The 13918-nt window shown below is 36.8% G+C and overlaps 2 protein-coding genes across 4 annotated transcripts; both read right to left on the bottom strand.

The window, feature by feature from the left end:
• Nucleotides 1-857: 857 nt before the first annotated feature.
• Nucleotides 858-7670, bottom strand: LOC114530660. 2 transcript variants are annotated; one of them, XM_028552257.1, is made up of 16 exons: nt 7581-7670; nt 7378-7474; nt 6899-7074; nt 6743-6802; nt 6518-6592; nt 6337-6382; nt 6139-6167; nt 5622-5754; nt 4639-4672; nt 4421-4465; nt 4236-4308; nt 3633-3699; nt 2653-2701; nt 1995-2065; nt 1502-1650; nt 858-1127 (listed from the first exon to the last, which is right to left on the bottom strand). In XM_028552257.1, exons 2-16 carry the CDS (start codon nt 7388-7390, stop codon nt 897-899), a joined length of 1251 nt encoding a protein of 416 aa, XP_028408058.1. In that variant the 5' UTR covers nt 7391-7474; nt 7581-7670; the 3' UTR covers nt 858-896. The 2 variants fall into 2 exon arrangements, with proteins under 2 accessions (XP_028408058.1, XP_028408060.1); XM_028552259.1 differs by lacking the exons at nt 6743-6802; nt 6899-7074.
• A 1769-nt stretch (nt 7671-9439) lies between these two features.
• LOC114530659 (putative nuclease HARBI1) lies at nt 9440-11101 on the bottom strand. Of its 2 annotated transcripts, XM_028552255.1 has the most exons (2): nt 10354-11101; nt 9440-10190 (listed from the first exon to the last, which is right to left on the bottom strand). In XM_028552255.1, the coding sequence occupies exons 1-2, from the start codon at nt 10901-10903 to the stop codon at nt 9727-9729; spliced, it is 1014 nt and encodes a 337-aa protein (XP_028408056.1). In that variant the 5' UTR covers nt 10904-11101; the 3' UTR covers nt 9440-9726. The 2 variants fall into 2 exon arrangements, with proteins under 2 accessions (XP_028408056.1, XP_028408057.1); XM_028552256.1 differs by having other exon boundaries at nt 10099-11101.
• Between the last annotated feature and the right edge of the window lie 2817 nt (nt 11102-13918).

Below are 13918 nucleotides of genomic sequence, written 5' to 3' on the forward strand. Positions count from 1 at the left end.
TGTTCAGCCTAGGAAGCATATTACTGATGTCAGTGCATGATGAGAGAAGGTAGAGGAGTAGCTTGCGTGTGGCCCAACTTCCAATTTGCGGGCAGAACACGCAACAACATCCCATCTCCAATTTGCGCGGGGAGAAAGTTCGCCGGCTCAGTGGTTGGGCTCCATAGCATACTCCATAGCCTAAAAAAGATCATGCACAATTTTCCAGATTTGTAGATTCTTTTTAGACAGCGCAACAAACAATATACCACAAATCTCATGGACAACACTTTGGATGGGGAGGCTGCCCAGATTACTTACCCTTCCTACAAGTGGAAAGGAGTGGGGAAAGGGACACAAATAACATCCCTCAAAATTATAATTGCATTGCAAGTTGCAAAGAGAATTGAATAGTGTAACTGAAATTAATGAATAAAAAGAACGTTCGGGCTTTTAATACAAGCATAAAATTCTCCAAACTTTCTTAAAGCAATGTATATGCAAAATATTTTTTAGATATATATATCTTCATTAGACTCAGAAAATACCGTGAAAATATCGAGGTTGGTCAGTGGTAACTACCATGAGCAAAAGGAGCCAGTGGCGTCAATCTGGCGTCAGTAAAGGCTAAAATCCGCCATGTTTTTTGCTTCAAAAAGATGGTACAACCAGCCGTACAACACAAAGTTACAGAGATAGGAGGAGGACTTTCTCCAAGAACTACTATATAGCTAAGTGGTCGCCATCTTGAAGTCAATTGTATCTTTGAAGTCGCCATCTTTGAGATAAATAAGCCAAACTCTAAATAGAGTTCACTGGAAAAAAGTAGCGTAAAACCCCAACAACAAAGATAAACTTTTTATATTACTATACACTATGTTACAAAAAAGACTAAGAAATAATTCTAAGTAGGATTTCTAGAATAGTTTCCTTGGTAAAAGTTTACAAGGGCTTGGTGTATTCATGGAGGGTTTTTTTAAAGGTGAAATCGACGCATATTTCGTGAGATCCACTGCGGAATTATCAATGTATTCCTCATCTATAATACTTAAAATATCATGAGTGAGTTCCGGATCACCATGTGATGCATCATAATGTTCTTTTGTAGTGCACTGACCATCCATATTGTCATATGCAACAGCATTTTCCTACAAAAATAAATGTACAATAATTGTCCAAGATTGGCTATAGGTGAAAGCATAGTTTAACTTGGAACATAATACGCGAGTTTCCCAAACACAGATTGGTTAAATAGATAAAAATAGAATAAGATCTATATAACACATTTGTAAAAATAACTTATAAAGGAAAGGTAAAGGCTGAAGGAAAGGTGAAGATAAACAAAAATACTTATTAACCCTAATCCTAGACAAAACAGGGAATAAATTTTCTGTTGATCTTTTTTGTCGTTCACCTTTATGACTAGGAGATAATGTTTCTTGGGTTGGTATATTGTTTAAAACATGACATGGAGTTAACACGCTCCCGTATTTATCCTGTGTGTAAGAATATACGTTATTACCTGTGTAGAAATTTTTTTACTATCTAGATCTGGATTTTCATGAAGGAAATTTACAGTCGACTTTTCAAGATCGCGAGACATACAGCCAATTCTATTAATAGACGACGGGAAAAGTCTTTTTCCTGCATTTAGAGTTTTACCAATTTGAACTAAAAAGCAATAGAAGATGGATTTGGCATCGACATTATGCTCACTACTTTTTACTGATCTTAGTATGCCTATCAACTTCGTTCCTGGAGCATGCTCTTACCTGTAATTTTCACCCGTTTTCGTGCGGCAGAGTTTTACACACAGCTCCATAAATGTTAATGACATGCATAAAAGGGTCGGCTGATGTCATTCTCCAATACTAATCCTAATGCTAACCAAAATTTACTACCACTAGCCCTATTTAAACTCAGTCAATGGACAGAAAGCTTTGCAGTAATAGATATACGTAATATACCTACAAACTAATCATTATCAATAATGTATATTTATACTGATTGCTCACCTGGTGTAGTACTTGGATTGTTTACGGTGTTCAGTAAAATATGACCATCACAATAATCTTGCTGTAATGTCCTATAAAATGCACAAAAAACAGCGAGTTCTCTTGAATGTATGATTAGGGTTAGTCGAGATTAGACCTATGAGGGAAAGTATATAATCGCTGGAAGGAATGGATAATTTGCCGCCGGGAAACTTTTGGCAGCGACAACAACGTAATCAATTTTTACGCGAATATATGGTTCGGAGACAACTTTATTTCTAAAGTGCGGATTTCACCAATTTTAGTTTTAGAATACGATTCAGGGAGGGGTTTGAAAGTGCTTTTGCACCGGCCAAGTTGGTAAACTTAATCAAAACCCTACTTCCTTCGCAAGCGCTAGGGCGATATCACCGCCCGCCATATTTGCCCGAAAAGGGCCTGCTAAGGAGGTAGATCAAAATCCTAAGTGTTTTCTAACACCCAAATTTGAAATAATGCAGGCAGGATCTTTGTACGTTTCCCGGCGGTGTGTTATAAGACACTGGGTGCAAAGTTGGTTTGGAGACTAGACGAGAGCAAAACACTAATAGTGTTGTTTGAGTTATCAAGTTTAAAAGGAACGTCATTAGTTAGGTTGGAAAAATTAATTCAAATTTATCTAAAGAAATACAATGGTTACCTCTTGCGATAGTATTCTTTAAGTTCACTTCGGATGTCTTGCAAATGATCTAAAAACAGTCCACTAATTATCATACCTCAAAATTAGGCAGAATATGAGCTGATAGCCGAGTAAGAGCCAAGTTAGGCCTGTGTTAGACGTCGCATTTTAGTCGCGTCGAATGCAATTCAAACAATAAATATTGAGATGATGATGAAGTTTAATGAGTTTTATCATCTCATTATCTATTGTTTGAATTGCATCCGACGCGACTAAAATGCGACGTCTAACACAGGCCTTAGTCTACAGGCTAAGAAACACAAACATCGTGCTTCTCATGTGCCGAACGCAAAAAAACAATAGATAATGAGGCATATTAATATCATTGTTATTGTTTTTAAAAATGTTTCGGCACATTACCATTAGAGGTTTGAAACAGGCCTAAAAATTTAGCAAACAAAGTTTTGTAGTCACAGGGGAATATGTTTTGCAGATTTCTATTGTCCATTGCAAGTGATTAATAAAATGCCGGCCAGTAAAGCGACCAATGAATCTTTGATTCTTGTCAAAGGCGGTGTTACACTATGCAACTTTCCTTGCAACTTGCAATGCAATTCCACTCCTTACGTATATCACAATGCAATTCTACACGTATATCAAATGTAATACTATAGCTAATTAGCTAAATAATTCAGATTACAGACGTCGGATTCAATTTTAAGTGTTTTCATTTCGTGTGGAAATCATACTCAACTCAAATTCAATACAGGAGGAGTTGAGAAAAATGTATCAACTATTGGTCCTCGAGCAGGAATGGAACCTACGCCTAATTACGATGCCAGTGCACTGGCAATAGAGGCACAGCTGACAAGAGTGAACGTGCTCTAATCTCTACTCAAAATGATTACCTTTCAACCTTTAGAAAAATTATCTTGCTCATAGCGTGGACCAGGTAACCTCATTAATGTAATCAATAACGAAGATTAACGCACAATACAAACCTTTACCGAATGTCTCGCTAGGTTCTATGCTATTCATTAACCTGCTGGTAATGTCTTCAAGTTGAGGCTATGAACAAAATCGAGAACAATTTTCCCAATTAGTAACTTGCGCAGACATTTTTTCGGGGGGGGGGGAAATTGAATATTTAATCACACTCGTAAAGTTACTCGCAAAGAGCTTGCGAGTCACTTTTTGCGATGAGTGGGTGAGAGGCGTAAAGCAAGAAAATCATTGCATACACATTTCATATTCCTATTTATCCACCATATATTACCAATAAAGACTCTCCTGCTTATAGTGGCTGCATCATCATAAATAACAATAACAAAGTTTCTAACTAACTAACTAAATTAAACTATTACTCTAACCCAGCCTCGTACCCAGGCGTCTTTTGCTTAAAATGTGGTTTTAATTAATTCAAACGTTTGTGTAATTAATATTAGTACGAGCGCGCAGGGGTGCTTGGGGAGGACGCGACAGAAAAACGAGATTCTCTCGTCCAAGCATTCCCACGCTCTCGCTCAGCCGAAGATCTATATAAAAAACTGTAGTCGCCTATTTTAATGCACCTGGGTACGAGGCTGACTCTAACCTGTAATTACCTCACTAGCTAGTTCAATCCTTTCTGGAACATCATCGACCATGTTACATTTGTTAATAGTAAAGTTATGCGCGCTGTTAAAACAGTTATAAAACAACTCGTATTAGTATATGTACAGTCACATTAGAAACCCACAGCCTTGACTCTTGACATGGACACAAGTGTCAAACGTTTTTAAAGAATTACCTTCCTGCCGATGAGCTCTTTCGTTTTCCTTCCAAATCTACATAACTTAATTTGGAAATCAAATAATTAAACCGAAGATCGTTTTCACTTTTAATAATGGCTGATAATGTGTCAGGATGAGCCTATCGTATTTGAAACATGAGCAGGTGTATTTTATTATGCAGATAGAGCAATCTGATTTATCCAAGGGAAATTCAGCGAAAATAACTAACGCATACCATATCGGTTCTTTTTGAGAATAGTCACTTGATTCTAAAGTAAAGAATATGTACATGTAAACTATGGCCCGATTTGAACTAGAGACGGATTATCCGTCTGGACGAATGACGGATCGTCTGTGTATAAACACAAGACAAACTACCTGGACGAACTATGTAGACGAATAGGTCAAAAGAAACAAAATCGCTTGTTTAGAAAGTGCACGGGAATTGGGACATTGTTTAAGTGGTAAAAAGAGAGCAGAAGAGCCGTTTTATTACGAATTTTTCAACTACCCATTCAGATTTGTCTAAATAGACGAACTATCCGGATAATTCGTGTTGAGGATGGTTTGTCTGTTTGCCCGTATTTACATACAGACGAACTAGAAGACGAACTATCTTCCGCCTGCCCAAGTTCGTCTAGACGGATGATCCGTCTCTAGTATAAATCCGACTAATGATATAAGCAAAGGGCATAATAACGGTGCGATACAGTTCCTAATCATGCAAGATCAGTTGGAATAGAGGGAGATGTCGCCATCATCCAGACCAGAAAGAGCTTTGAAGATACTGGACTCTGAACAGTGAACATTTCGCGACTGCCTAGAAATAACTTCTGATTTTCAGCAAAGTGGACGTAAGGGTAACAATTTAACCCTGGAAACGAGTTTAGAACAAATGGTTTAAGAAATGTTACAGTGAGCATAATATATTCCACCGGAAGATGATTCACTAAATATGCCTAATCCCCACACTGCGGCAAACCCATGCAGATGCGTGACTTATTCCGTATTCCGCACGCCGATTCGGTGTCAACAACGACAAGTGGCTAAAAAAGGTCCAAGACTGAGGGAACTTTTTTTATGACGACCCGCGCAGGCACAGGCTAATAATAGGATTAGGTGTATGCATGTAAAGTGTTAAGGTTAAAATATACAGTCTAACTCGCATCGTTTCTGGAGTTATAGATATGGTAAAATTTGGGAATACATGCAATATACCTGAGTTTGGGAGATTGAAATCATCAAATGTTGTTTCTGTGATACAAGCTTGCAGTGGTTCGATTTGAAACGAAGAACAATCAAGAACTTTGGACATATCTTCCTTTGTTTTGTCCTTTGATTTTTTGGACATCTAAAAGTCATGAGAACTGCACATGATGAAACATGTACAAAACGAACTGGCCAAGTTGATCATGATTTGTAGACATCTTGTGAAAAATGTCCGAACAAATTCACAGTGGTCAGATGCAAACACACTCTCAACGTCTGCTGCATCTTTTACTTTAAGCCATTGGACAATTAATTCAACTCTCTTAGTAACATAAATAACATAACATTACTCTATCGATTAAAATAGTAGAAAATGAAATTTAATTATTAGTAATTGGGACTTAATATTTTTCCCCAAGAGATCTTTGAATACTCTCCCCAGCCTTAAGGTATAATGACAAATTTGACCCATTATGATAGCAATCTCGACTGGTAAAGGGTATACAAGGTTTATGTCTAGGAATACCTTCTCAAAGACTCCTGATAATCCAGATTCTGAAGTGAATTAAACACATAATTGAAGTTAACTTGTGATGGTAAAAAACTGGGAATTCTTTGAAAATTTTAAATGTTTTTATAATTTAATTCTTCAAGGATGATGAAGCATGATGGGCAAGGAAGATAACAAATAGGGTTGGTTTTTGCATTGCATTTGTTCACCAACCTCTATAGATTGTATGTGACTGTTTCCCTTGGTTGTAAATTCCCATCTGTAATAAAAATGACAATAATATTATGCTATCAGTAAAATTGACTTCAGTGTGTGACAAAGTACCTTTACTTTGTTGGAAACATCAAGTGCTGTGCATTACTGGTAAAGGGATTAAGGTGAAGTAAATACTCACAGTTAGTCTGTTTTTAGAGTTGATAAAACATCGTCTCTCTTCTATTTTTGACATCTTTTTTCCACATTTTTGCTCCTTATTAAGAAAACATGATACTCAATGTTACCAGACAATAGACAATACATATATATATATATTATAATATATATATATATATATATATATATATATATATAATTAATATATATATTATTTTTATGTATTATATCTATTATTTTTTCTTACATGTTGTTCTTTGGTGAGTTTGGTTTTTCTTCTTTTTTGAATAAGTGAACTCTCCCTTTTCTTTTATTGCAACATCAAATGAATGAGGTTTTAGTAAACTCAACAAAACAATATTCATACCACTTTATTTCAATATACATAAGTAACATAACATACCTTATTCATTTCTACCTGTCTATCTGAGTGATGCTTTGATGATTTTCGAAGGAATTTTGTTCCTGGTTTTTTCCGTTGTTTATCTCTTTTTGTTATGTGTTTAGTATCCGAATCTGAATTAGACTCCATTTCATCATGCACAGGCAATTTCTCTTTCTTAAAAATTTCTTGTTTTTCTAAATATATTTAAAAAATTGGAGGTTATTATATAGGTATTTATAAAGTAATTTGTCTAAGGGATTTTAGGGCATGCCTGCCTACAATAGACAAGACACTAGTACCCTTTTGTGTAATAAATAAGAAATATTAGTATGGGATAATAAACATTGATAGCGCACGCTTATTTTTGGGCTGCCTTAAGCTTGACTGCCTACAAACCTATTGAATAAAATTGACAAACAGAGGTTCATGCAAAATAAATTGATGACTTTGGATTTCTGTCTATATAATTTATTTATACTGTTCACACTACTTTTTACCTCTCATTCTCATGAACCTAAATTTAGTCGGCGCACACCGTGCAGTTTCCAACTCAATTATTTGATTTATCTCCTCTCATCTGACATCTGGCCATCTCTAGAGGGATGTACAGCATACTAACATCAAACCTACTAAAAGTAAATCTTAGACGATCTCTAATTATATACATATATGATATAACCATGTATTCACCATTACTTACTCTATTCCATTTTCAAAAAGGCTCAAGGGTTTTTGGAGCATACAAAATACTTTTTCTTGTGATACTTTCGGACGCCATTTTGAAAATATATACCCGCCAAAATCTTCGGAGGACGAAGGACGATTTCTCTCCGACAAATGCCGAACCGAAAAACCGAAGCAGGATCAGTGAGCTCTATAGTCTACACGGCTAAAAACTCATCAGGGGCCGGTTGTTCAAAAGCGGGTTAAATTTAACCCAGGGTTAGCGTTAAACCAGGGTTAAAATCCTTAACCCAAGGTTAGCTAACCCCAGGTTAAAACTCCGTTGTTCAAAGCAGTGTGAAAGTTGCGGTTAACTAACCCAGGGTTAAGGCAGTTAACCTTAGGTTAAAAAGCGCGCGAATTCTTGCAAAATGGCGGACGTTGAAGGAGGGAGACAAAAGAAAAGAAGAAAGCTCAACTTTACGGTGACCGAAATAGACACTTTGACCAGCAGAGTGCAAGAAAATTTAGGACTAATCCAGTCAAAACTAACCAATGCGGTAACGAATCAAAAAAAAATAAAATTTGGGAGAATATCACAAAAGAAATAAACGCGATAGGGGTGGCAAACCGCACAACAAGCGAAATTAAAGAGAAGTGGAAGAACCTGACCAGCTCCGCTAAGAAAACGTTTGCCGATGTGAATAGGCAGATGCGAAAAACTGGAGGTGGTCCTCCACCTAAAGAACCCACTGCAGCAAGAGAGGATAATCAAAATATTTGAAGATACTCCTCTTTTTACCGGATTAAGCGGCTTTGAAACAGGTACCGGTGGGAAGTGATTGCATTTGTTGCGCTGAACTGTGGTACAAGTTTGGGCAAGTCTCTAAATTAGTTTCCAGAGCGCAACGCTTAATTAAATTGTAATCATATATTCATTTCATATCATCATATTTGCACGAACGCGGCCATGTTTGCAAAGAAATTGCCAAGTTTTCAACTATTAATATTTGTTCAACTCCATTAGTGAAAACGGCTTCCTAAACTAAGATAAGTTTTTTTCTTTCTAGTTGAAATTCTAACTTTGCCAAGACTCTGCTATATATAAATGCTTGTGTCAACACTTTGCATTTTGCAGTTTCGCCTTTTTTTAAAGCATTATTTTGTTTATTGTATATGTATTATGTTTTATTATTTGGGTATTTTATGTCTCTTCATTTTTCAGACGGACAGGATAGACAATCCTTGGAGGGTTGTAGCACGCCCGCACTTAGAGACGGTATCCTTCAAGAATTAACAGAAGTAGGACAACTCGACTCAGATGATTCAGATGAAGATAATTATGATCGTGAAAAACAGCGTCCGATACCACCATCTTTCAATAAGGAAGAAGTCTTTACTCCTAATTGTTTACCTGTGCCCACCACCCTTATCCCCGCCCTCCCTCCACCAAGCAAAACAGAACGAAAAAGGAGAATAACAAACCAAGAGGTTTTAAAGCTGCAAGCTGAAGTTCTACAACACCAGAAAGAAGTTTTAATATTGAAGAAGGAAAACCTAAAACTAAAAAACCAGGCTTTAAGAGAGGCACAAAATAGTATGCTGAAGCTTTGAAGGGTACTGTGTCTATTCATTCCTTTGATAACTTAATTATTTCTATACAGCTTAATTATGGTTGGACTTTCAGAACCTCAAATTCTATGCATGCAAGTGGTAATAGGGGTTGTAAGGTACTAGGCATTTACACATTAAAAGCAGACAGATTGCCTTGTGCAACAAATTTTCATGTTCATGATTGTAAATACACACTCTCAAGTACTTATCATTCTTTATTCCTCCAACGTTAAAGGAAAAACTTATTAATATAAATTTCATTTAGCTGTATATAATTTTGTGTGTAAAGTATTTATATTAATGTTATATATTTATTTTATTTATAGCATTCATAAACTGTTCATAAACTAATCACAATTACATATTTGCAATATAATTTATAACTCATACTTTATTGACACTGTATATTAAATTATAATATTTGATATGATAATATTTAATATTAATTAAATGGGTATGTGGAAAAAGTAGAGTGTACACTCAGTCATTTACAAGCTTGAACACATCAATCAACTTACCATAATAGCCTGTGGTTTAATATACACAAATTCATGCCAATTAATAGCTGTTTAAAAAAAAGTGTTTGCTATATGGTCTCTGATAAGATGGCCTGTTTCATGCCCTTGATATTCCTGTACTTCCAGTTCATCATCATCATCATCATCCATTGGCTCATTAAATGCAATTGCAATATTATGCAATATTGCGCATGCACCAATAAGCTGGCAAACCTTTTCCGGGTGCATTCTCACTTCTGAGTGCAGAAGATGGAATCGTCTTTTCCATCTACCAAATACTTGTTCAATTATGACCCGGGTCCTCCTATGGGCTCGGTTAAACCCCCTTTGATTTGCTGTGGCTGGCTCATGATATGGTGTCATAAGGTATGGCTTCAGTGCATAGCCACTGTCACCAAGCAAAATTCCTTGCTCCAAGTGGTTGTTCTCAAGCTGCTGGCATATTTGAGATGTGTGGAAAATGTGGCTATCATGGGTGCTGCCAGGCCATCGAGCCACAATGTTTGTAAACCGTCCTATCAGAGGAGTATATTAAAAATGTAGTACATTTAAACGTGTGGTGTAATGGCTTTACTGATTCAAAAAGTTATTAATTAAACTGGACTAATCTTTTGGGACGCCCAGTACAAGTAATAGCAGTGTGATTATATATAATTATGATACAGTATCAGTATGTACCTTCATGATCACAAATGCCCTGTACGTTGATAGAGTGATAGCGCTTCCGGTTCACGTAATAATTCTCGTTATGATGTGGCGCCTGAATTCTGATGTGTGTACAGTCAACACAACCAATCACAGACGGAAAGCCAGCTTGTGCAAAAAAGTGGTTCTTTACTTTCTCGATTTCGTTTATTGAAGACGGCCATTTTATGAAATCATTTCGTCTTCTATTCAGTGCCAAAGATACATCTCTGACCGTTCGAGACACCGTTGATTTGTCAACACCGAAACTATCTCCAACAACTTGTAGGAAACTGCCGGAGGCATAAAATCTCAAGGCAATTAGGACTTGTTGTTGTGGCTCAAGTGCATGGCCTCGCTGCGTATTGCGAATTAAATCTTCATGCAGAAGGTTTGTAATGTAATTTATTGTGTTTCTGCCAAACCTATACCTTGCCCTTAGCTCATCGTCGTAAAGGCCGTCAATATTTATGCCACGTGGACGATATCGTCTTTCCCGACGAGGATGATTTATTCGAAACAAATTAAAAGGAAAGCCTGCCATGTTTTATTTGCGAACTTGATACGTTAACCTAGGGTTAAGTAAGTTAACCCATCTAGCGAGGAGGGTTAAAGTTAACCCTTCCTTTAACCTAGGGTTAAAGATAACCTAGTTTTGAACAACGCAAAGTAACCCAGAGTTAAAATTTAACCCAGGGTTAAGCAAATTTAACCCTGGGTTAGCGTTAACCGGCTTTTGAACAACCGGCCCCAGGTTGTTGCATCAGCATCGAACAATGTTGTGCTGCCCACATTGTTCGAGTTGTTATAACTGGAACATTGTTACACCCGATTCGGTTCCAACAATATTGTTCCAAGTTGATTACAACTCTGAACAATGTGGGCAGCACAACATTGTTCGATGCTGTTCATATCAATGTTGCATCAACCTGATCGTTTTTAGGCGTGTACACGGCCAAAAATTGATCAGGTTGTCGCATCAGGAGTGAACAATGTTGTGCTGCACCCTGGGAACAGTATTGTTAACAATGTTGTTGAAGCTTGTTGAATCATCAGTGTTGATGCAATGTTGTTGTAACAAGTTGCAACAGCATTGATGATTCAACAAGCTTCAACAACATTGTTAACAATAGTGTTCACAGGGTGCAGCACAACATTGCTCCATCCTGTTTTTAACAACTTGCATCAACATGATGATTTTTACGTGTGTATATGCTCACTGAGCAATCAGCAATATCGTCAACTGAATACTTCATTTAAACGAGGGTACAGAAAAATACCATTTAGAGATAATACCTATCGTTTTTAAGCGTTTAGCGTATGTGTACAAAAAACACTTGGAAATAAAATTGGAGATGCAAAATTCGCTTTAACTTGACTTGAACTTCCATTTTTGAGACACAGCTGTGCAGCTTGATTTTCTGCATTTTGGGGGACACTTATCGATGACTCGATGCATCACATCTAAATCGAGTGTGGTATAATATAGTTCGTTGAGAATTGACTAAATATCATTTCAATATAACCAAGGAGCAGCGTGGCAGCGTCTTCAAACAACCTAGCATCAAATGTGGTATAACAACTGCCTAAATAGACAAAACACAGTCAACGTTTCGATCTGAGGGCCTTCGTCAACTCTCCATTTTACCTCCTTGAGGGGAAAATTTTTAAAGGGCTACGATTAGCTATCTGTTGCTTATCAAAATTATTGTTATAATATTTATGATCCGAACTTCGATAGCCCGGATTAAGTTCATTGGCGGAGGATTTCTTCGAGGATTTTTTATTTATATTTTCATTCAAAAGATAGAGATAGGGGAGACGTTATCAGTGGGCGGCCTTGACTGCTTCGAATTAAATTCGTTGCGCGGATGCGACGTTTGAAACTAGCCTTATTGCGAAGCCGGCAGCTGTTTCATTCATATCCTGCGTTTTAATGGTAGTCAGAGATTACAATCAATAGTGTTGATTCAACACCACAATGCTTTGCGAGAATTCGCCAGCTTCGAAGTGACTGAGAGAAAGATGGATTACGTTCAGTTGATACTTCTTTTTGTTGTGAACATAATCTTTACATTCTTTGGCATAGTCTTAAATTTATTAATAATAGTGTGTCTATTAAAGTCCTCGCAACTTCGAAAGAAGTTATGTAATTTGATGATTATGGTTTTGTCTTGTTTCGACTTTTTGACAGTCATTTCGCTTCATCCATTAATGGTGACTCAACTGGTCTTGTATGTGAAAGAAGAGAGATATTTATTAACAAAGGTGGAATTGTATGCGCAATTTCTATCTATCTTTCCTCGATCCTCTTTGGTTGCACTTTTAGTGTTGAACTTAGAACGTTATTTGGCTGCATATCACCCACTCTTTCATCGTTCTTCAATGACGCGACGCAAACTATTTGCGCTCCTCGCTATATTATTGCTACTACCAACGTTGTTGACAATGATTTCTGTAAACAGCACGGCGATTCCTCCCCGGATGGCCTCAATAATTCTCATGGTGATTTTACTCCCACCGTTCATCTTCCTCAACTACAAACTGCTCAAGATTTCAAGAAAAATGCGCAGGAGGAGTTCAGTATCACCCGGAGGAAGAAGCATAATTTTGAAAAATATTTCTACTTGTTCACTGGCAGTCGCATGTCTCGTGTTGCTGTCGATTCTCAGCGTTATCTACGTTTCATATCGTTCAAATAACACAACGTCGACATATGATGAAAGATCATCACTTTTTTGGCCAGGAACTATGATCGCCATGAACTCAACATTTAACGGTTTGATCTTTTTCTGGAAAAACAAAATTTTACGCACGGAAGGAAAGAAGATGCTCAAGGCAATAAGAGGACATTTTATGTCATAACTCGAAAAATATATCGACGAAATCAGTTGTTTGATTTTAAAACAATATGCAAAAAATATGTTTTCGTGCTCGACGAGAAATTAGTGAAATTACACTCGTCACTCAACAAATATTGGCTTACAGAATACAAAAGTGCTAGTATATTGTCTTGAATTTTTTGTAATTGTCTTTCAAGAGGTTTTACTAGGGAGCCAACATTGATGTTAGGTGGCCCATACCTCCCCCTGTCTGCACGTTAAATTGGCCCTAAAATGAGAATGAAACACAGAAAACGAGATGTTCGTTAAACTTTTTTTTCGTGATCTACACTGACAAGCGTTTAGTAATTTAAATTCAAAACATTAAAGCATAAGTGCAATTACACAGCTGAGGAAGCATTTGGGACTTATGAGTTATGGCCGAGATAAAGTATTTGATAAAAACTGGAAGGAAACGAGAGATGACAAGTTGAAGTTGTAGTTAGATAACTGTATATCTAAGCTCTTTTGAATACTTTATAAAAAACCAACCAACTTTGAATGGTTAAAGCAAGCGGGGGGAATCTACAAGACTTCGTGCGAGTTTTACTCGGCATCCTGAAGTAGTCATAACAGACCTTGATCGATGAGGATGTTTAAAATTTAAGCCTTGTTTGTAAGTAATTTGCATAACTGTTATAAAACAATTATAATTTGAAAACAAATTAATGATGCTG

Source organism: Dendronephthya gigantea, unplaced genomic scaffold (assembly GCF_004324835.1).
Source record: "Dendronephthya gigantea isolate DGI-Jeju-01 unplaced genomic scaffold, DenGig_1.0 000064F, whole genome shotgun sequence".
Classification (NCBI taxonomy): Eukaryota; Metazoa; Cnidaria; class Anthozoa; order Malacalcyonacea; family Nephtheidae; genus Dendronephthya; species Dendronephthya gigantea.

What these genes read in the sequence shown, in the direction of transcription:
- LOC114530659 (XM_028552255.1), bottom strand. Translation starts at nt 10,903, where the DNA reads ATGGCAGGCTTTCCTTTTAATTTGTTTCGAATAAATCATCCTCGTCGG. An exon ending in GGGCATTTGTGATCATGAAG is followed by an intron (nt 10,191 to 10,353) that starts GTACATACTGAT and finishes CTCCTCTGATAG; the next exon opens with GACGGTTTACAAACATTGTG.
- LOC114530660 (XM_028552257.1), bottom strand. An exon ending in ACTCTAAAAACAGACTAACT is followed by an intron (nt 6,383 to 6,517) that starts GTGAGTATTTAC and finishes TTTTTATTACAG; the next exon opens with ATGGGAATTTACAACCAAGG. An exon ending in TAGCGAGACATTCGGTAAAG is followed by an intron (nt 2,702 to 3,632) that starts GTTTGTATTGTG and finishes GACTGTTTTTAG; the next exon opens with ATCATTTGCAAGACATCCGA.